This window comes from Pteropus alecto, unplaced genomic scaffold (genome assembly GCF_000325575.1).
Source record: "Pteropus alecto unplaced genomic scaffold, ASM32557v1 scaffold24, whole genome shotgun sequence".
Lineage (NCBI taxonomy): Eukaryota > Metazoa > Chordata > Mammalia > Chiroptera > Pteropodidae > Pteropus > Pteropus alecto.
In genome coordinates this window covers 27,949,616-27,972,968 of record NW_006439192.1, presented here as the reverse complement: position 1 = coordinate 27,972,968, position 23,353 = coordinate 27,949,616, and the positions used below count along the sequence as shown (strand labels likewise).

The 23,353-nt window shown below is 31.8% G+C and overlaps 1 protein-coding gene across 1 annotated transcript in view; it reads right to left on the bottom strand.

Moving 5' to 3' along the window:
* Positions 1 to 23,353, bottom strand: part of RB1 (RB transcriptional corepressor 1) — a 127,726-nt gene that overhangs the window by 103,052 nt on the left and 1,321 nt on the right. Inside the window, exons 2-4 of the mRNA XM_006916443.3 lie at positions 21,562 to 21,688; positions 6,599 to 6,714; positions 3,406 to 3,525 (exon numbers count right to left, since the gene is read on the bottom strand). Of these exons, the coding sequence (XP_006916505.1) occupies positions 3,406 to 3,525; positions 6,599 to 6,714; positions 21,562 to 21,688 (363 nt within the window). The remainder of the gene's footprint in view (positions 1 to 3,405; positions 3,526 to 6,598; positions 6,715 to 21,561; positions 21,689 to 23,353) is intronic.

The window sequence follows — 23,353 nt, the reverse complement described above, 5'->3', positions numbered from 1 at the left end:
ATAATAAAATGGCAATAACTATATACCTATGTAGTTACTTTAAATGTAAATTGATTCAGCAGTTCCCAACCTTTTTTGGCACCAGAGATCGGTTCTCCTATGAGAATCTAATGTCTGATGATCTGAGACAGAGCTGAGGTGGTGATGCTAGTGCTGGGGGAGAGGCTACAAATACAGACGAATCTTCACTCACTTGCTACCCCACTGCTCACCTCCTGCTCCACACCTGGTTCCTAACAGGCCATGGACCAGTACAGGTCCACAGCCCAGGGGTTGGGGACCCCTGAATTAAACACTCTAATCAAAAGAGATAAGGTGGCAGAATGGTTAAGAAAACAAAACCCATACATATGCTGCCTACAAGAAACCCACTTCAGATCGAAAGACACTCATAGAGTGAAAGTAAAGGTATGGTAAAAGATATTTCATGTAAATGGAAATGAAAAAAAGACTGGCTAGCAATACTTATATCAGTCAAAATAGACTGAAACAAAGGCTATAACAAGAAACGAAGATGAACCCAGCAATTCCACTTCTGGGTATTTCTGTGAAGAAACCCAAAAATACTAATTTGAAAAGACATATGCATCTCTATGTTCATTACAGCATTATTTACAATAGACAAGATACGGAAACACCTAAGTATCCATCAACAGACGAATAGATAAAGAAGTGGTACATTTACACAATGAAATATTATTCAGCCATAAAAAACAATGAATTCTTGCCATCTGCAACAACATGGATGGACCTAGTGGGTATTATGCTAAGTGAAATGGGTCAGACAGAGAAAGACAAATGCTTTGTGTTTTCTTGTGGAATCTAAAAAACAAAATAAACAAACAAAACAGAAAAAAACTCATAGATACAGAGAATATTTTGATCACTGCCTGATAAGAGGAGTGTTGGGAGAATGGGTGAAAAAGGGGAAGGTATTAAGATGTGCAAATTGCCAGTATTATAAACATTCATGGGGATGTAAAGTACAACATGGAGAATACAGTCAATAATATTGTAATAACTATGTATGGCGTCAGATGGGTACTAGACTTACTGGGGTGATCACTTCTTAAGTTATATAACTGTCTAATCACTATGTTGCACTCCTTCAACTAATATAATATTGTATGTCAACTGTAATTTAAAAATTTTTAACTATTTTCAAAAATAAAAAATAAAAAGTAAAAACCTAACAGAGTAGGCACTATTGTCAACTCAATGTACACCTTAAAAAACTAAGCACTAAAGTTAGATAACTCACTTGTCTAAGATCATACAGTACATTTTGGAGCACAGACTAGAATCCACATCTCCCTGACTCAAAACATTCCATTCTCTTCAACATTAAGCTCTATTACTGCCTCCCTTTCTTTGGTAGGGCATCATACCAGCTTACTCCTGTAAAGAAAATACTTTATGAACTCTGACCTTGTATCCTATTTACTAACCTGCAATAACTAGTGTTTACATGGGCCTAAAGGAAAAACACAGAGAATGGGAGGTAGGAAGAACTTAAAAACCTTCAGAATTGTCCATACGATATTCTTTATTTCTTTTGTAACTCTCTCTTAGTTTCCAGGAGAATCATGAATACTAGATGCATCACTAGAAGGTACGATGGGTAAAATTAAGAGGTAAAACATAAATATCCAAGTAGATTTCTGATCTCAGACAGCATAGCAAATATAAACAAACAAACAAACAAATAAATAAATAATCTATCCTGTTAAAATCATTATAGCAGGAAAAAATATCAGAACAGCACTCCAAATTATTCTCACTAAAATTCTATATCTAGAACTAATCTGAGGATTCTAGATTTTGAGATACTAGTTTTACAGAATAGATTTTTCTTAAATATTGGTTCAGAGAAGTTTCTGCTTAACTTTTTATACAGGTAGCACTTAAGTTACTCATACAAAACCTCAATTAACATTCTGGTACACTTCTTTCCAGTCATTTAATTCAATGCATTAATGTCTAAGTTTCTTCCTTCTGTAGTTATAGTATATCCTGCTTTATTTAACATTAGAAGTATTTGTCCAAAGTGTTATTCTTCATCAAATTTTATTTTATATTTATAATATTTAATATTCAAATTATATTTATAATGTTATTGTTTACTTCAGTTGTGCATAAATAGGTTGTTGCCAATTTTGCATTGGTCTAAAATAATATTGTGATAAAAATCTCTAAATCTTTTTTGTATTTAGGATAATATTCTTAGGATAAGCTCCAATATATGAGATAAAGGGTTATAAACAAATTTAAGGAACAGAAAAGCATTTACAAAACCCTTGGTAGGTTAAAAAAAAGGCAAGACAAAAATTACACGTACAATATGATCTGCTATATATAAAACAATATCCAAAGGAAAGAAACATTGATTATTTCCAGTGTTAAAATTTTGGATGACTCATGTTTTTCTATTTATGCCATTCTAGACTGTTTTCCAAGTACTCTATAATTAATTCACATTCCTTATGCAGATTACTTAATTTATTCTTTAATAATAAAAAAATCCTTTTTTTTTTTTCTGTGCAAAGAGCTTCTATTCTACACAAGAAAGGACAAAAGGAAATAGTGATGACCAATGCTATCATACTACAATTAAAAACCAGGAGCAAGAAAAATTCCTTCAAAAAGCTATAGGCCAGTCTTTGAATTTTCTCTCCACTTTTCTCATCCTCCATCACACATCTGAAGTTTTAGTGACTAAGAAAAGGAAAAATAGAAGCATCCTTCTGAGAAAATGCTTCCTTCCAGCTCTGTTTCCAGTCATTCTCCTCAGAATATTTGACATGCCTCTATTTCCCTTCTCCCTTTGTAACTGCTTATTAAGCTAAAACATTAACTTTTATATTCTCTTACCCAAATGAAATGTAGGGATGTGCCAAATTAAGGACTATATAGCACTAGGAGTGGGGACTTGGATGAAAAGTATTTTAAAAACTTAACCCAAGTTTATCTTAATTTCATTATTCTCCCAGGGGAACAGTAACAATCATGGCTTGGTAGTATAGGTTACATATGCCTTCCACTGACAGTATGTTTTCTAAATTAAATAACACCATGAGGAAGAAGTTTAAATGTAGGTCACTATTCCATTCAGAACTAGAAGTCTTCTGGCAGAGGAGGCTAATGTTGGCACTAAGCTTAAAGTTTATTAAAACTAATAGAAACAGATAAAAGGATGGAAAACAATTTTGGAGGAAACATTCATAATGCATATGATTGGATAAATAAGCAAGCTAAGAATTAATAAGAAACTAACAGCAAAGAGGAAAAATCTAATGGGTAATACCTAATAACATTACTAAATATGTAATAGTTCCCAGATGGAATCTAATCATAAACAATGACGTGAAAAAACAAAGTGTAATCCTGATTAAATTTTTACTTTACCTTTCCAATTTGCTGTAGAGTGCACACAATACATTGTACTTCTTCAATAGTCTTGACATAGCATTGTCAACTTTGGTACTGGTATCAATTTCTTTTAGTAAGTCAAAGAATTTATAGACACTACAAAGGAAAGAATAGAAAAAAGTGAATCACAACTTTAAAAATTTATTTTATTTCATTTTCAAAGCACAGACATTTCAATTCAAAAGATTATTAGTTCTACATCAAATTACTCTTATATCCTTTGGAAATAATTATTTTCATTTTACTAGAATTTGAAGAGTAAAAAATCCACTAATCTTTAAACTATACCCCTATATCTATATACCTATGTCTACATCTATTTATCATCAGGAATGTAAAAAAAAAGGGAAGGGTTATGACAAACACATACATATATATTTACTTCTCTATGTTTTTAAAACCATAAATTCACATTCATTTATCCAACTCCAATGTGAAACCACATGGTTCATTCCAGTGTTTTCTTTTTAATGTTAACAATTCTTTGACACAGAGAAACCTGAGATCCATTTATTAATTTATTTATTCATTTAATCAATCTCTATGTATGTAACCACCTTCCATCTGATGCTCAGACTGACTCCCCCTCCTGGCCTGCTCTCAAGGCTAGTCACCCGATCCATCCATTGGCTGTGCAGTAACCAATGAGTTATAGGTTTCATTCCAAAAATTGGACTGGACCATTCAGGCATTTATCTTAAGAACTGAAAAAATAAAAGCTTCAGCTAATCAACAGAGGGCACAGAATCCAAAAGAAGATTATTTAATGCTTCCATGGTATAGAAGGGATTAGGGCAGCCATGAAAAACTATGTGACAAAGCAAATAAAGGAGGGTAGAAATGATATGGTGTAGACGATCAGATTGCTCTTTAGAAAAGAGAATGGAGCAAATGTGCAGATATGTGCAGAGAAAAAGAAATCGGCCTTAGAATAGCATTTATTCAAGAGCCACTCAGTTCCAGTTTTTATGAGACATGGTATTACCTATCCATGGAGCACCATGAAAACTAAATTGTTACTACAAAGCCCTCTTTTTCTAGGGTTAACTTATTTAAGTGACTCTATTCTTTCTGTAGCCCTCCTCTAAAAGAAAGAAGAGAGGCAGAAAAGATAGACAGGCATGCAGACAGGCAGGTAGACATAAAAAGCCATAATTAAAGACATGTAGATCTGTAGATAACTACATATTCTAGAGCAGTGCTCCATGGATTGATATGGGTCTATAAATTATTTGTTAACAGTCCACAATTAAATAAGTACAGAAATTGAGTGTAAACATTTAAAAACTTTCACAGTGCTTTGACACTAATTTTATGTTTGCTGAATCTAGTAACAAAAAATTTGGTTTTATAGTATGATTTTTTGTTTCATTTTTTTAGTAATTGATTTATATTATATATTTTTAAATAGCAGTCTGAGACATATTGGAAATAAAATAAATAAATAAAATTAGTCCTTCACCAGAGCATGTTTAAGCAGCAGTGGTCCAAATAACATTTCTGGATAGTTATCAGAACACTGAGAGGTACCTCAGAAAAAGTTGTACCAAGTACATTACTATATTTATTGTAGAGAGATTATTTATGACTTGCCCAATATATAAATCAATGTTGTTCTATGAATACTCAGGGAAAAAAAGCATAGAAAAACCTTTGCTAGGAAAATTCTTTCATTTTATAGATAAAAGACGTAATACCCTTTCTCTGTCATGTTTATTTAGTAGTCTATGAATAGCTATATAACACTGCATTATAGTCATCTGTTTAATTTTATTTTCTCCATTGGATTGAGTTTCTTGAAGTTAGAGACTATTTCTCACCTCTATATCATTAGAACCTAACATAGTACCATAGTGCCTAACAACTGTTTTTTTATTTCCTTCCTTTTTTTCTTTCTTTTTTCTGTGAGGGGAGGGCATAGTGGTAGTGGGGTGGGGGGAGCATGTGGCAGACCTACAGAAGGAAAGAGATCAAGACCTCCTAAGTGCTATGGTGTTACAGGCAGTGACTCTCTGAACTATTTACTTCTCTAGTTATAAGTTATTTAATTCTCTGAAGTAGCTAATAATTTTCACTTTCATAGATGAGAAATGTGAGACTTAATAAGGCTCAGCAGTCTATTCTGTCATATAGCTTATAAAAAAAAGATTTAAAGCTAGTCTATCTTAACCCAAATAATCATATTCTTTCCAATCTTTGGAAGCTACTAAAACATTTGCCGAATGAATAAATGTGGAAGTTTACTTACATATTTAGAATATTTTCAGCTATATAAAAACTACTTTGATTTGATGATTTTCTTTAATAAAGTTAAACTGTAAAAACTCTAAGAGATAAACCAATTCTAATTCCATAGGTTAAATATGAATATACAAGGCCTATGTTTCCACATTTTATATAGACATAGTAAAAAAAAGCATTATCAAAAAATGCAACAATTTATCTCATTTAAATAAAACACCAATTATGTTTAATTCCATATGACTTTATATCTTTTCCAAGAAGAAATATGTATTATTATTTTTGGGAGAATTATTTACTTTTATATTTCATGAATATGCTGCAAATGAAATGATGGAATATCAGAAGGCTTCTCAAGATAAAGTTCATAAGTTATTGGAAACAAATTAGTAAACGCTTCTTATACAATTTATAAGCTCAACAGCAAATATTAAGTAATTATTGGCACAAGTATTGTAATGGATATTCAGTTGAATATAATCTTTTATATTAAACAACTGTAAACTTTAATAAACTGTAACTAAATTCTTTTAAAATCATCATGCTAGTTTTAGTGGTTTAGTACTGCTATGCAGTTCACCAACTAATCAGATCAAGACCTATCTGTTTTAATATAAAGGCTACTTTGTAAATCTTTGCTTTTTCTGTCCACTTTATCAACAGCTACAATTAAGAAAGTTTACAGATAGTGAGAGACATGATGAAAATTTTCCCAGGACACAAATCACTACATTTTTCAGAAAGTACAACATAAATACACTTTCATTAAGGGCTCCATGAGAGAATGACAGTTCACTAGTTGACCTAAGTCCTTTACATTTTATTTAATTTTAACATTTCTCATTAATTCCCTAATGTTTTATAAAAGTGAAGTTCAGAAGTAATTTTCTTTAATGGCAGAGACTGATGTTGATATAAGAAATTTTACCTGGTTTCTATGTTTTTCTGTAGCTCAGTAAAAGTAAATGGCATCTCATCTAGGTCAACTGCTGCAATAAAGATACAGATACCCCACAGTTCCTTTTTCTTTTGAATATAACTTTCCTAAGAACAAAAAGAAAAAATTCAAATATTTTGTTAAATTATTCACACATTGAATACTGTTAAAATTGTATTATGTGTAAATTTTTGTTCTTCAGCATAACAAAATAAATTTGTTTTAAATCTTTACAATGGCATGTACTTGAGAGCATTTAATTCTACACAAATAACAAACACTTAAATTTTATATTGTAAGGCAAAAAAATATATTAGAGAACAAAAAGTTAAATTACAACTTAGGGGTCAGTCAGTTCTTTGAGGTAAATACTTTCATTTTTCAATAATCCGATGTCATCGAAGCCAAGTTAAGAAGCCAGCCAAGTTAAAAGATTTTAGAATCCATAACATAAATTGTTTAAAAACAAACCCATTTTCTTATTTGATTATCTTCCTTTTACTTTAATTCACTCATTCTTTTATAAGTCTACTGGGGTTCAAGTATTTTTTAACCTTAAAAATTCATCCCTCTCAGAGCCATAATAGCCTTCTTTGTAAAATGAAAATAATAATACATACCTCACTTTGTAAGAACCAAATGGGATACACACACACACACACACACACACACACACACACACACACACACACGCATACGGCCCTTAGCATAATGACTGGCATATAATTCGTACTCAATAAGTGATGGCTATCATTATCATTAGAATATTTTTCATCATTAGAATATATACCTTTTTCCCCTAAAAATGTATATCACTGTCTAAATATGTTGTTTTGTTGATGAAATTTGGATTATATTAAATTGAAAAAAAAGAAATACCAAATTATCTGATGTTCTATTAAACTGAAACTATTTGCTTACTCTTAATTGGAGATTACAATAAAGCTGAAAAGATATGATGTAATGTTACATTGTTTTGAAATCTCAATTATATGAAAGCTTTAGGAAAAGAATTTTCTAGATCGTCAAATTTATGGATAAAAAGCTCATCATTATCCAATTCTAAACTTTTCCTTAATTTTAGCTACTTGGGAAATATTTTAAAACTTATATTACAACTATACACTGACCAGAATGCTTAAAATTAAAAAGACTGACAATATCAAAGGTTGAAGATAATATAGAACAATGGAACACTCAAATATTATTGTTGAAAATTTAAACTGTTTTAGGAAACAAGTTCTTATATTTGGTAAGTTCTTATAAAGTTAAATATATACTTTCCATCACACTTACCAATTCCACTCCCAGATATTTATACCCAAGGGAAATGGACACTTTGTAGAAGAATGTTAATAGCAGCTTCATTCATAAAAACCCCAAACTAGAAAAAACCCAATATTCAAAAACAGGAGAATAGATCAATTGTTGTATGTCCATACAATGGAATGTTATTCAACAATAAAAAAAAAAGTACTAATAATGACAGCATAGACAAATCTCAAAACTATTACACTGAGAAAAAGCCAGATACAAAAAGATACATACTGTGTGACTCCTTTCATATGAAATTTTAGAAAAGGCAAAACTAATCTTTAATCTCACAAAGTAGATCAGTGGCTGCCTGGGAACGGGAGTGTAGTTGTTGGGGAATGATAACAAAGGACAATGAGAGAACCTTCTGGAGTAATCAAAAATTTCTGTATCTCAATGGTAGCACTTACATGGTTAAATATCTTTGTCAAAACTGAACTGTTCGCTTAAAACTAGATAATTTTAGTACATGTAATTTATACCTCGATAAAGTAGATTCTGAAACTATATTACATATTATTTCTGAAACTGAACATGCAAAGTATATATAAATATATATTTTGCTTGTTATAATGACTGAAGTATATTTTAATAAAATGAAACTTTAACTTTTGTATATGTGTTTATATCAATATGATCAATTTCACAGGAACTACTGAGATGTAAAAGGTGGTTTGTCTCTATAATAAATCACCTCCCAAATATATGCTTTTTGAATTTTTATGGTTACTAATTAAATTGTTTTTGGTTTGCTTCTTTGCTGTCAGGCCTGTTGAACTTAACTGCTCTCACTATGTCTGCCTTCAACAACTCCAGTCTTTGGTTTTTACTCTTTTAAAGGTTGGGAAATGAAGTAACTAAAGATGTTAAAATCGAATGTTGTTTATTCGTTTTTCTAAAACATCAAATTTTATTAGGGTGTAGCCAATACGATTCAATGCAAGCTCATTTAAAATCATAATATACCTAAATGAAATGCTGTATAAATAAGTTCTGATTTTTAAGGACCTAAAGAACTTTCCTATGAGCAAAATGTGTGAGCTGTATATCAGATGATTTATATTTGTTGCTGCTGTTCCTGTTGTTCTAGGTACATTCCAATTAACTCTACTTAAAGTGTTTTTCTTCTTCGTACACATTTATCTAGGAAAGAAACATAAATATCCCTCCTAAACTTGAGACTATTAATTGTTAAATTTCTTATTCATCTATTTGACTTAGTTCTTTATGGAGGGAACCAGATTATAGATGAGATCAATGTTATGTAACTGGATGATTCGTTCAACAGCAAATATTTTTGTGTATCTATGCAAAGGAAATGAATGACCAGTTTCCAACTAGGAGAGTCCTAGAAGTAAAATCTCTCGATTAAAATATTTAAGATTGTATATATGTTCTATATTATATGAAGTATGTAAGATTTTATATGTAAAATATATATAAATATATGGTAAGGGCTTGCATTTTAGTTATAACCAGTAACATCTACTTGGTCTGATCTTACACTTGGATGTCACCAAGATTTGCTAGGAAAAAAAAAATTAACAAAGCCATGATTATTAGAATCAACTACAAAATCTTACTCTATAATCAGTTTGTTCACTTTTTAAAACAGCAGATTTTATTAGAACATACTGAAAACAAAATGTAACAGTCATTTCATCTGGTAAATGCCTACATGAAAGATATCAAATTTACAATCATTTAAAAATCATATCTTTATCTTCACATAGGTTTCTTTGCATCTTCCAATTTATTTTCTTTTATGTTTTCCAAAACTTGAGATCTCTAATGATTTTTCAAAAAATTTTCATTATGCAACTGAAATGGCTATGATTTTGGGAATACAGTGGTGAAATCAGAAACAAAAACAAATTTCTGTCTCTCTGGGACTTACACTCTATTATTTACATTAAGTACATGGATTTTAGTGTCGAACATTCAACAATCTGAATACAAACTCTAGTTGTATAACTATGGGTAATTTGCTTAAATCTAACTAAACTTCAATTTCTACTAAAATGGGGATGTTAATAGTCTCTAATCATAGAACTAAAAGGAAACCAAAAGGATGCTCTTAATCAGCATAGTGCCTGGCATTGCACACACTGAAGCAGAGTTTACTATCATCAGCAGCATTATTATTTTCAGTGAATTTAGCGGTCATTCCACTAAACCACATCTGTCTCAGCACCATCCACTATCTGACCTTGTCCAAACCATAAATATCTATCCTTGGGAATACTGGAGTTTTGTATTTTTCTGTGTTTTCCTTTATTCTGTTTCTGTTTTTGTTTTTAAGAAAAAGGGTTCTTTGACCCCTAGCCCCTGGCAACCACTGATCTAATTTCAGTGCCTTTATCAGAATGTCATACAAATGGAATTACATGGTCAAATTAACAATTCTAAGCCCTCCCTACCTCCCACTTTGGATCACACTGCCTCCTATCTCCTTCAAGATCTAGTTTATTAATTCTCCCGTCTTTCATAATTTCTCCAACAGTTTTCTTTCTAAAATCTTCTTTCCTTTTGGTCACAAATAAGCTTATACCATCTTACGAAAAAAATAATATCCCAGGACATTATCAAGCTACTGTCTTCACTACATATTCAAACCTCTCACTATTCAGACACACTCTCACCACAATCACTCTCACAGGACACATATACTGCATTCGCTGAATATATCCTCTCACTATACAAGCACTAATCTACTGTAGCTATTCCCTTAGTCCTCAAAGATCTTTTTCTACTGAATAGCCTTTTTTGTTACATCCACAAAGACTTTTTATGTAGCATCTGACACTGTTCCAGTAAAAGTTTTTTCCTTGGCTTTTAAAAAACTTCAACACTTTCACTCTCTTTTCTTTAGCTCACAAATTTTTCAGTGATTCCTAATTCCAAGGATTTTCTCTACCACATTCTCTTTTCTTCAGCAATCTCATCCACTTCCATAGCACTTCCATTATCTCTATACAGATGATTCATATATCTCATTCTGCTCTCCAGCCTGCCTCTATTGGTCTCTTGAAATCCAGACTTTATTTTCCAATGGCAATTTTAAACCTAAAATCTGTAACTGATGTGTTTTCTTGAAAATTTAGATGAGAATTATGAAAAGAGCTCAGAACAGTACCTTAAAAACTGTTAGAAGAAAAGTAATTCTTCTTACTCAACCAAAAGGATCACCAAAAAAGAAATAATAAAACATGAAGAAGAAAAACAGGCAAAGGACAAGAAAAAAACAGTACTTTCCAACAAACGTATTTTGAAAATACTAAACTTCAGAATAGTGTCAGTTGAAGGACATTTTGTTAATATGCATTGAGATCCTTGAGAGTTCAGTTTTATATCTAAGAATTTATCCAATGAAAATAATTAGACAGGCGAGTCAAGACTTAGTGTAATAGATGTTCAAAGAATTATTTATAATGACAGAAACAGTAGAAAAAGCCTAAATATCTCAAAATAAGTTATGACAGAGCTGTATCATGGAATAATATAAACCCTTAAAACATTTAAAAGATTATAAAAATATGGGAAAATACCAAAAATATGTTGAGAAAAAAAAACCAGAATACAAAATTCTGTGTTTATTCCGATTTTGTGAAATATTAAAAAGGTAAGACAAAATATATCAAAATGTTAATTATTATCTCTAAGTGTAAGATTACAAATGGTTTTCATTTTCTTCATTAATCCTGTATACATTTTCTAAATTACCTACAATTATAAAATAGGAGGAAAAGTAAGTCAATAAAAAAGTACTAAATTTATATAAAGCATAACAGAGAAAAATCAGGAATACTCTAGAGAAAAATCTTTAAAATATTAAAACTTCAATTATATATGTTGCAGTTTAAGTAAAAATCTACAATCAATATTTGAAGAGGCTACCTATTTAGCTATCGCTTAGTTTAGTTCACTTGCACAACCCTAAGGATGACCCCTAATTAGTGAAGACTTGCATTTGCTTTTTTTACAATGCATTAACTTATAAAAGAGCTCCACCAAGTGGTAACATAAATCATCTTGGAAACATCAGAAAATTTGGCGTTAGAAAATCAGGTTACCTTACTATTCATGCTATCATGAGTTAACTAGCAAAAATTTAAATTGTAATTTTAAAAGTTAAAAATACTATTCTAGTAAATCTCTACTTTTGAAAATATTAGTCACCACCAAGATGAAAATAGGCCATAATAAATATGTTCTCTATGCCAAGGTCAAAAAGATATATCCTTACACTTGATTCATGAGACCGTAATTGAGTGATTAGCAATAAGTTTAAAAGTTAAATATATTACAGGAATGTATTAGAGGAATACAGAGGATAAAAGCTGCCTACTCCTGGATTTCTTCCTCACCAATATCTTATGTAGAACAAAAGGAATAACATGCTATGTCAGACAATCCCAATCTCCCCTCAACTTGTATTAGCTGACATCAATTAGTGTTAAGGACATTCTTTAATATGATCAGAAAAATTAAAATGCAAGAATAGCACAGCCTAGAAGAGAGCTGCAAAAGCTAACTTTACTTTGTACTAATCTCATTTTTTTGATACAATATACAGAGGTAGTAAATGCTAGTTGAATCAGTCATCCAGTTACACAATGGTTTCATGGGGAAAGGGGTAACTCCACTCCCAGAAAATACGAGAATTCATATTTACCTGGTGCTCAGCCCAAGACGTAAGCACCTGGGACCCCCTCCCTTAACAAGTTCTACAGAACTCAGTGGATAGGCCTATATGAGCACTTAACTGAACTGTGATTTACCTGCTTGATCATTTATTCATATCTCAACTAGTCTGCAAGCATTTTGAAGACAGAAGAATTATATCTAATTCACTGCTGTACTGCCCCGCCCCCTCCAAAAGCTTCGTACAGTGTCTAGCACTAATTTGATGTTAAATGAGATTTTTTTTGTTTTTTAAAGACAGAATGATTTTTTTTTCTTTACAATTTTTTCTCTTAGTATACTCAGGGAAACAAGCAGCAACTGAATCATCAGTACAAAGTGTAGGTAAGACCATTGGTTCTACTATAGTTTCTTCAGATCCCACTCACACATTGATAACAAACAAGTGAATATCAGTGAGAGTAACTCACACAAAGAAGTGATATTACGGATCTCATTTTTTAACAGGTGATATAACACTGATATGGAACTTAGTTTCTGGTGAAGCTCTCTGATTAGTTTACTGAGTCAAAGGCCCAAATATGATCCAATCAAGAAGATATAAACATACAGGAGAGAAAACTGCCATCATACTCAAACAGCCACTAAATGGGCTTTTCTGTTAAAAACCTACGAAACTGATGTCTACTCCTCTTAGAAACAAGATTGAAAAACACTGAGAGAGGTCAATTTCTATAACTCATTCAATTATATGGATAAAAGGTATCTTCCAAAGTTTGCATGTTAATTCTTTCTAACGATATCACATATACTGCTTTTAAAAATGAAACATCACTAATGAATAAATGAGTCTGCATTAGAATGAAAGAGACTCAAATTAGAAAGGAACTGAAAGAGATCATTGGTCATCGAGTCCTGTGATTTGGGAGTTTCTAGAGTTCTAAGTCATAAAATGATAATCTTTGACAAATTTTCCAATATTCAAAAAAAGTTTATAGAACCTATATGTTTACTTTCAATAAAGCCTCAGTAACTAAAATAGCAAATACTTTGTTTTTTCTAGAATTCAATGTAGCATGGTTACACAATTTGCCTTTATGTTGATAAAAGGCAGTGGCCAGCAGCTTTGTAAGCCTTGAATAAAACTAAGAAAAATGATGACTTAATAAACAAAATTTGGAAGAGTTTCTGAAACAGACCCAAGATAGGAGAAAACTATAATGGGTATTTGGTGGGTTTTGAGTGCAATATAATTCTGATTCAACGTACCTTAAAAAATACTTTGTAGAATGAGAAAATCAAGGCATATATAAAACAGGTAAATTAAAACTGGAACAAGAATAGAAATGTTTGTTAAAATAATTTATTTTGAAACTTCCCTAGATATCTAGGTCTCATATAAACTTGATTACTGTGTATAGCTGAATACCAGAAAGAAATGACTACCAATCTGAACATCAACAATTATGACTATCAGGCCTCTAAAATTATTATACACATAATGATGCAACAAACTCCAAGTAGGATAAACTTAAAGAGTGTCAAACCAAGATACATTATAATCAAACCATCAAAAGACAAAGGGAGAATTTTGAAAGCACCAACAAAGAAGCAAGTCATCACATACAAGGGATCTTCAATAAGGTTACCAGCAGATTTCCCATTAGAAACGCTGAAAGCCAGAGAGCAGTGGGTTGATATATTCAAAGTGCTAAAAGAAAAAAACCGTCAGCCAAGATTGCTATATCCAGCAAAACTGTCCTTCAAAAGTGAGGAAGAAATTAAGACATTCTCAGATAAACAGAAGTTGAGGGAGTTCTTACTAGACATGCCCTGTGAGCAATGCTAAAGGGAATCTTACAAGTTGAAATGAAAGGACATAAGAGTAATTCAAAGTCATACGAAGAATTAAAGATCTCAGCAAAAGCAAATACATGAGCAATTATAAAAGTTATTCTTTTTGTACTAATGGTATATAACTCTACTTTTTGTTTTCTGCACAGTTTAAGAGACTAATGCATTAAAAAATATTAATCTATGTGTTTGGACTCACAATGTTTAAAGATGTAATTTTGTGACATTGACAACTAGAAGGGGTAGGGACAGAACTGTTGAAGAAGCATAGTTTTTTATGCTATTGAAGTTAAACTGGAATAAATTGAAATTAGATTTGTTATAACTTTAGGATGTTAAATGTGATCCCATAGTAACTACAAAGAAAATAGCTAAAGAATATACATCAAAGGAAATAAGAAAGAAATGTAAATACTGAACTACAAAAAGCCAAGTAAACACAAAAGAATTACTGAAAACAGAAAATCTAAAAGAAAAATCAATGTAGCCAAAAGCTGGTTCTTCAAAAAAAGCAATAAAATCAAAAGCCTTATAGTCAGATCAACTAAAAAAAGAGAAAGAGAAAACAAATTACTCAAATCAGAAATGAAAGAAAAACATCACTACAGATCTCATGAAAATTAAAAGGATACTAAAGAAATTCTATGAACAATTCTGAGCCCACACATTTGAAGACCTAGATGAAATGGACCAATTCCTTTAAAGACACAATCTGCCAAAACTCACACAAGAAATAGATAATCTTACCAGAGGGTGGGAGGGAGAGAGTAAAAGGGAGGTAGATGGGGTAAAAGAGGTCAAAGAAGTGGTAACATTAAAGAATTAAAAATAAATAAATTTAATTTAAAAAAAAAACAAATAGATAATCTGAATAGATTGATAATCTATTAAAGAAATTGAACCAATAAGTAATAACCATTCGAAACAGAAAGCACCAGACACAGATAGATTCACTGGTGAATTCTAACAAATATGAAATTATACCAATTCTCAGTACTCTTTTTCAGATGACAGAAGCAAAGGAAATAATTCCAAACTCATTCTATGAGGCAAGAATTACCATAATACCAAACCCGGACAGACATTACAAAGCTGGGAGGGGGGGGGGCATGGGGACTACAGACTAATATCTATCATGAATATAGATACAAGAATCCTAAACAAAGTATTAGCAAATTGAATCCAACAATGTATAAAATGAATTATATACCAGGATCAAGTAGGAAAGTGGGATTTATTCTAGGTATGCAACATTTTAAATCAGTAAATGTGATCTATTACTCCAACGGATTGAAGAAAAATAATCATTATCAATAGAAGCAGGAAAAGCACTTGACAAAATCCAACACCATTCATGAAAAAACTCTCAGCAAACTATAAAGAGGAAGAAGTTCCTCAATTTGATAAATATCTACAAACAACCTACAGCTAGCGTCATACCTAAGAAACTACAAGCTTTCCCATTAAAGATCAGGAATAGTCAAGGATGTTGCCTCTCATCTCTCCTTTTTAACAAATACTAGAAAGACAAGAAAAGATACAAGAAAAAATACTAGAAAGACTAAGACAAGAAAAGTAAATAAAAGATATACAGATTGGGAAATAAGAAATAAAACACTTTGTTTGCAAATGATATGATTGTTCATTTAGAAAATGAAAGAATCAACAAAAGAACTCCTGGAACTGATAAGTGATTATAATGAAGTTGCAAGATACAAGACAAGTATACGTAAGTCAATAGCTTTCCAACATATCAACAGCGAACAAGTTGAATTTGAAATTTAAAACATACCGTTCATATTAACACCCCAAAAATGAAATATTTATACATAATTCTAAGACTCAATAATGCCAAAATATCTTCCCAACTTGATCCATAGATTTAACTCAATCTCAATCAAAATCCCAGTAAGTTATTTCGTAAATATTGACACACTGATTCTAAAGTTTATATAGAGAGGAAAAAGATGTCAAATAGTCAACTTAATATCAAAGAAGAACAAAGTTGAAGCACTGACAGACACTACCCAACTTCACAAATTACTATAAAGCTACCGTAATTAATACAGTGTGATATCGGTGAAAGACTAACAAACAGATCAATGGAACAGATAAAGAGCCCAAAAATAGACCTACATAAATAGTCAAGTGATCTTTGACAAAAAAGCAAAGGCAACACAATGTAGAAAAGATACATATTCAACAAATAGTACTACAACAACTAGATATCAACGTGCAAAAAAATTAATCTAGACACAAACCTGATACTCTTTACAAAAATTAACAGAAAATGGATCATAGAATTAAATGTAAAATACAAAACTATAAAATATCTAAAAGATAACATAGAAGAAAATCTAGTAGACCTTGGGTTTGGCAATGACTTATTTTTTCACTAAGATATAACTGAATAACATTATATTAGTACAGGTGTACAACATGATTCAATATTTGTATATATTGTGAAATGATCCCCACAATTAGTCTAGTTAATATCCATTCCCATACAGTTACAAATTTTTTTATTGTAATGAGAATTTTTAGGATCTACTTTCTTAAGCAACTTTCGAATATACAATACAGTAATATTGATAGTCACCATGTCGCATTATTTATTTATTTATTTAATAAGTCATCGCATGACTTATTTATAACTGGAAGTTTATACCTTTTGACCATCTTCACCCTTTTTGCCTACCCTCCACCCCATCTCTGACAATCACTAATCTGTTCTCTGTATCTCTGAGTTCAGTTTGGAGGGTTTTTTTTTTTTTTTTGATTCCACATATCAGTGAGATCATACAGTATATGTTTCTATGACCATTTTATTTCACTTAGCAATGCTCCCAAGGTCTATTTATGCTGTCACAAATGTTAAGATCTCTTTCCTTTTTATGGCTAAATAATATTCCTGTGTATGCGTGTGTGCATGCGTGTGTGACCTTTATAAGTTTATTAAGAAACCTCTTTATATTTCTGTAATATAACTTAAATGGAATGCCTAGAATTACTCCAATTCCAAACTATCTTTTTCCATTATCTTTCTAAATATAATGACCCAATTGCACAAAAATGAATGCCTCTATCAAAGGGAATATATTTGAAACCTCTTGAATGTATATTCAAGATGTCTGAAATATAAGCACACACAAAACCTAAGAGGTTGACATTCAGACATGTTTTTTGCTTTAAAGATGAGCAAAGTGAGTCTTAGAGAATTAACTAATTTGCCTAAAAATCATATAGCTACAATATAACTAAATCAAAGTTTTCTGCCTTGACATTCAAGGCCTTTTCCATTCTACCATGCTGCCATCCAAGATGCAGAAAGAAAACCAAAATTCTAACAACTGATTAACAGTAAGTCACAATATGAACAGCACTTCTGGCCAATTTCTTAATGGAAAGTCCCTTATTCACATGCTATAAACAACACAAACACAATCTAATCTTATGGCAACAATCACTTATTAAACATTTATATAAGAAGGAGAAAACATTTCTCTAAACAAAATACCACAAAACTTTCCTTAAAAAGGATTAATATATGCTTCCATGTATAAACTTTTCTGACTCCTGAGAACTTAAAAATATGAATTGTAGCAAAAGTACCACATCAAAATCTTTACACATGCATTTAAAACTTCAACCATTTTAACTGATCTTTAAGTCCTCCTAAAAAACTGTATTAACATAAAATTTTCTGGGGGTAGTTCTTAAATCAAATTATTCTGTTTGCATGACCTAATAGAGGTACTTTGTTTACACTAATAAGTACTTTATATGCACAAATTTATTTAATCCACACAATAACTTCGAGATAAAGAAATTATTGTTTGTCCCTTTTACAGAAAGGAAAATTGAGGTTTAGAGATTTTAGGTAACTTGTTCAAGATCATGGAGCTAGTAAATGGTAATCTGAGACTTGAGTCAGTCCAGTCTGACGACAAATCCTTGCTCTTAACTCATCCTTTATTCCAATAAACATCATCTACTTTCAGTTGCCAAAAAGAGTTCCCTGTGTTACCACATTCTTCTTGTTTCAAAGAAGATAGCCAACTGCAACTAAAATAGCTGCTTTGAAATCAGGTTCATTTTGTCATTACATTGGCTTCTCAGCACACTATCACACTCTCCCTTAGAAATTATTGTATAAACAGAGGTTAAATCCTCAGGCCAACCCTCATAAATTTAACTATCACTTAATATTTCTACATAAAAGTCTGGTGAATTACATAAGACAATATAACATCATCCTCTGTCATATCCCCAAAAAGGTACACAAAATCCCAAAGGTAACGTGAAATTCCTTTCTTGTCTTCCTCCAGTACACAACCAGGAATGATTTCACATGTTTTAGTCTCCATCATGAGCTCCGCCAGAAAATGAGATCTAAAATGTGCCAACTTCCATGAAAAGCAGGGCAAAGCCAGGAGAAGAAAAGTGTAGAGTAAGAAAATAGTAACATTTATTCGTACATGTATTCAAGTCTGAAGCCCACAAGGGCCTCCACGATTAAAACCATTACTGCTATACGGTTCAGTACAAAAAAGTTTTATGTGAACTAAACAGAAATCTAACTACCATGGTGTACCACTTGCAAAAAGATTTGGAACATAGGCCACTTATAAATTCAAGACTACCTATATTCACTAATTCTCTCTATAATCAGGTGCCCCTTCCTAACTTCCTGAAAACTGAAAGCCTAGTTTTTATGGAAGAGAGAAAAGTGAAAGAGCCGACTCTCTTTATTGCATATGTATAAAAACAGCTTTGTACATGAAGTATACAAATCAATGTTTATATATTAGATGCTCTGGGATGATAATACCAAAGTCATTCTTCCTAGATACTTCAGTATTCCTCCTTTTTTAGTAAGAAGTTCTAGAACATGTTCAGATCTTCGGAATTATGGGCCTCATTTTCTCTTTTTTATTACCAGATGCTACGGACTGAATACTTGTATCTTCCCCACATTCAAATGCTGAAACCTAATGCCATAGTGAAGCTATTAGGGGATCGGGTCATGAAAGCAGGACCCTCATGAATGGGATTAGTGCACTTATAAAAGAGGCAAGAGAAGCTCCCACCCTTTCTGCCATGTGAGGCCAGTGACAAGGCACCATCTATGAGTCAAAAAGCAGGCTCTCATCAGACACAAAATCTGCCAGAACCATGACCTTGGACTTCCCAGCCTCCAGAACTGTGAGAAATAAATTTCTTTTATTTATAAGCTACCCAGTCTACGTTATTTTTTTATGGCAGACAAAATAGAATGATACCACAGATTTTTTTTAAATGGTTTTAAATATTTATTTTTATGGGATGTATATAAACATATTTTGCTTTGTTGATCTAATCGTTAAAAAGAGACAGATGTACTCCAATTCAGTGCTGATGAGAAATTAAATTTAATAAAAGTGATTGTCTGGAGTGCAATTTAGCAATAATTACCAAGACTTCATATCTTTTGACTCAGTAATTCAATTTCTGAGAATTTATTCTAATAATTGGAGATTCATTCATTTAACAAATTATCAAGGACTTATTTTGTGCCAGGCATTATTCTTATGAATAAGGATATTTATCTCATTATTTTATAGAGCAAAAAATTGGGAAAAAAATAAACGTCTAATAATAGTAGAGAGGAGGCAAGAGAACTAAAATGTTAAATCAAGCTAGATTGAGACTGCAATATGCTGATCAGCCCTTTGGCCAGAACAGGAGGAAACCTGCAGAACAAGGTAAGATTTCTGCTGGGATTGTTAACATACCATTTACCCATACCATCAAGGGAAAACAGGTAAACAGTCTTTAAGTTGTGCCCTACACAGAACAAAATCATTCATTCCTTATGGCTAAAACCATGGGGAACTGATGAATCAAAGGCTGAGAACTGCCAGCGGGCCTCTCGCACTACATATTCTTGCCTTTTCATGCTACATTCTCTTATCCTTTCTCACTGTATGCTCATACTATCAAAGGAAAATGGGTAAACGAAGTCTTTAAACTGTAATTCAAAGAAACTAAAGAATGATATATAAATTCCCTGGGGGTCTCTCTATGTCTTTTTCTCAGTTCCTCTCAGTGTTTTTTCCTCTGTTCCTCTCACCTTCTCCGTCTCTATTGTCTCTGTTCCTGATTCTCTCTCAGGCACTCTGCCTCTGAGAGATCACTCTGTCTTCGGAGCATTACTCCTACTTTAATAAACTTTCCTTTGAATTCTTACTTGCACTCAGCCAAAAATCTCTCTCTCAGTACAGGACTTGAGCTTCCCGCCACTCAGGGAAATTTGCCCTGTCCTGCATCAACAGTAAGCGTTAATAAATTAATATACACCTAATGGATGAAATAGTACACCACCAAAGGATACTACATTATTAAATATCAAAAAAAAAATTTTAATAACAAGAAAATACTCAAGATATGTTAAGAAAAATATTTTAAATTAAGATACACTATATGTAACTACATATAACTATATATAAGTATATGTCTGATTCCAAATCTGTGATTTAGATCTTATTAGCCAGGGACCTTGGTCAAGTTACTTAACCTGACTCTACTTCAGTGTCTTCACCTATAAAATGAAGATTTTACATAATACATGTAAAATATTTTATATTTCACATCTCAATGGATTGTTAAATGACCAATTTGCAAAGTGCTTACTATGTCCCCCAGTACATATAAAGCCTAGTAATTATTTGCAAGTGTTATTATTATAAACACACATATATGCAAAGAAAAAAATGGAAGAAACATATCAAAATATTATCAAAGATCTTGAATTCTAACAAAACAAATTCGAAGACTTTGTTGGAAATCTGAACACTCACTGCATATTAGAAGGTATTAAAATTTATTTTATAAGGCATGGCTTTGTTTTTTAAAAAATTCTTTATATCACAGTGATATATTTATAAATAAAATACATTTAAGATTGGCTTTAAAATACTTCAGTAGTGGGCTTATGTGGGGGGAAATATTTTTTAATGTTACTGGAGGTAAATTACTTCTGGGTAATAGAATTACTACTAGCTTTTCTTTATATTTTTCTATTTTCCAAATTTTCTTAAGTGATCCAAAATTATTTTTTAAATGAGAAAAATGTGTTTAAAAAATTTTAGAAAAGTCCTTACCAATACTCCATCCACAGATGAAACTTTCTCCCAAGTTAACCAAGCTCTTTCTCTGACATGATCTGGTATCTTTAATTTTTGACATAACGCAGTAAAATCAGGTTCTTCAGTTTCTTCAAACTCAAGCCTACCAAATAAAAATATACATATAATAGGCACATACTTACAAACTAAAATAATCAAGCGAACATTTGTTTCAATGGTTTGTATATAATGGCACTATTCTGAAAGACAGAACCACTAAATACTTTAAGGATCTTATTTATCTTTGAAAAAAAAATTACTTAGAATTTAAACATGTTTTGTTTTGTTTTGTTTTTATAGTCTTTCTACAATAAGGATACCCCAAGGATACCACACAGTGAAAAATGCTTGCTGGCCTGGTGAAACACATACCCTTCAGAGCAGCAAAATAGCTTTGTGAAGGAAAGTAAGTACAATAGCTAAAGCTGTTTCGGAAAATTGAGATAACAATAATAGCAAGAAGAGGAAAGCCCATTATTACAGAATCGATTCACTATCAGTGACTTTGCTAAAATACAGTCTATACTTATCAATGTTTCATAGAATCTCTTTACCTACTAGCATTTCTTACATGATAATTAACTTGACATAAATTATTCCTATGTTTATTTCAGTCTTTTCTCTTAGCTCTTCCTTAACCAAGACAGGCAGTTAATAAATTCTTGTTGGCTAATTCTTTTTCATTCGTTCGATGTCTACTTGACATCTAATAATAAAATTATGTGGAATAGCTAATAATTTTGTATATTAATAGTATGTATAATACTTTGTTTTACAGATAAGTACCAAATCAGAGAAGTTAAAGCATTCACCTGAGATCACAGCCAGTAAATGGGAAACCCTGATATAAACCCACAGTCTAACTTCATAATCCATGCCCTTGACCACTATTCCAGACTGCCAACTCTCTATAATTAATTTTTAGTTATCTCAATAATGAAGGTGGCATGCTGTTATCAATGAGAGTTTCCCTTCCAACTAATCATTTAGGCCAGAGATAACACAACAGAAACACGATCTCAACCTTCAAGGTAGAAATGGACTCTGTCACTGGAAGTGACATTGAACTAGGCCCTAAATAATTTTCTTGGCTTTGGATCTCCAGGCAGTGTTTCTGTTCTTGGTTAGCAGTTATCTACAGAGTTCAATTGCCCATGGTAATCTACAGAGTTCGATTGTCCCATATCTTTTGTGGGTATAGGTAATCAAGAACAGACTATCTTGTATGGTTTTGACTTACAGGAAGAAAACTGATGATAGTTTCTTCATTTAAAGATGAAAAAAAAAAAAAAAAAGTCCCAGGTGACAGCCAGAACTTCAATATTTCTGATTATCCTACAATCATCGAGATTGCTTCCAAAGTTCTGGGGATAACATGGAACGCTTTACTAGAGTAGACTCTACTGCTCTTTCCAAAGGGAAACTTTCAAATATTGGAAACATCAGAGTTTAATCAGAAGCTAAAGTAATGGTTTCTCCCAGAACAACCCCAGACTTTTTTTTTTTTTTTACTGGTATGATTTTTAATTGACCTATAAGACAATCTTTTTAAATATACGAATTTTTAATAGCCTTTCATAGGCCATTTCCAAAAGCCCATTCCAATCTTTTACAGTTTGTCCTGAATTCTGTCAGTGTCTGGGGAGGTGAAAGAAACAAGACTTGGCAATGGAGGGAGGGAATGTTGAGGGACAGAAAGGAGTCCCATTCCCCTGCACTGAATATGTAGTCTCAAATTAGGGCCAGTGCTGACTATAATGACAATTAC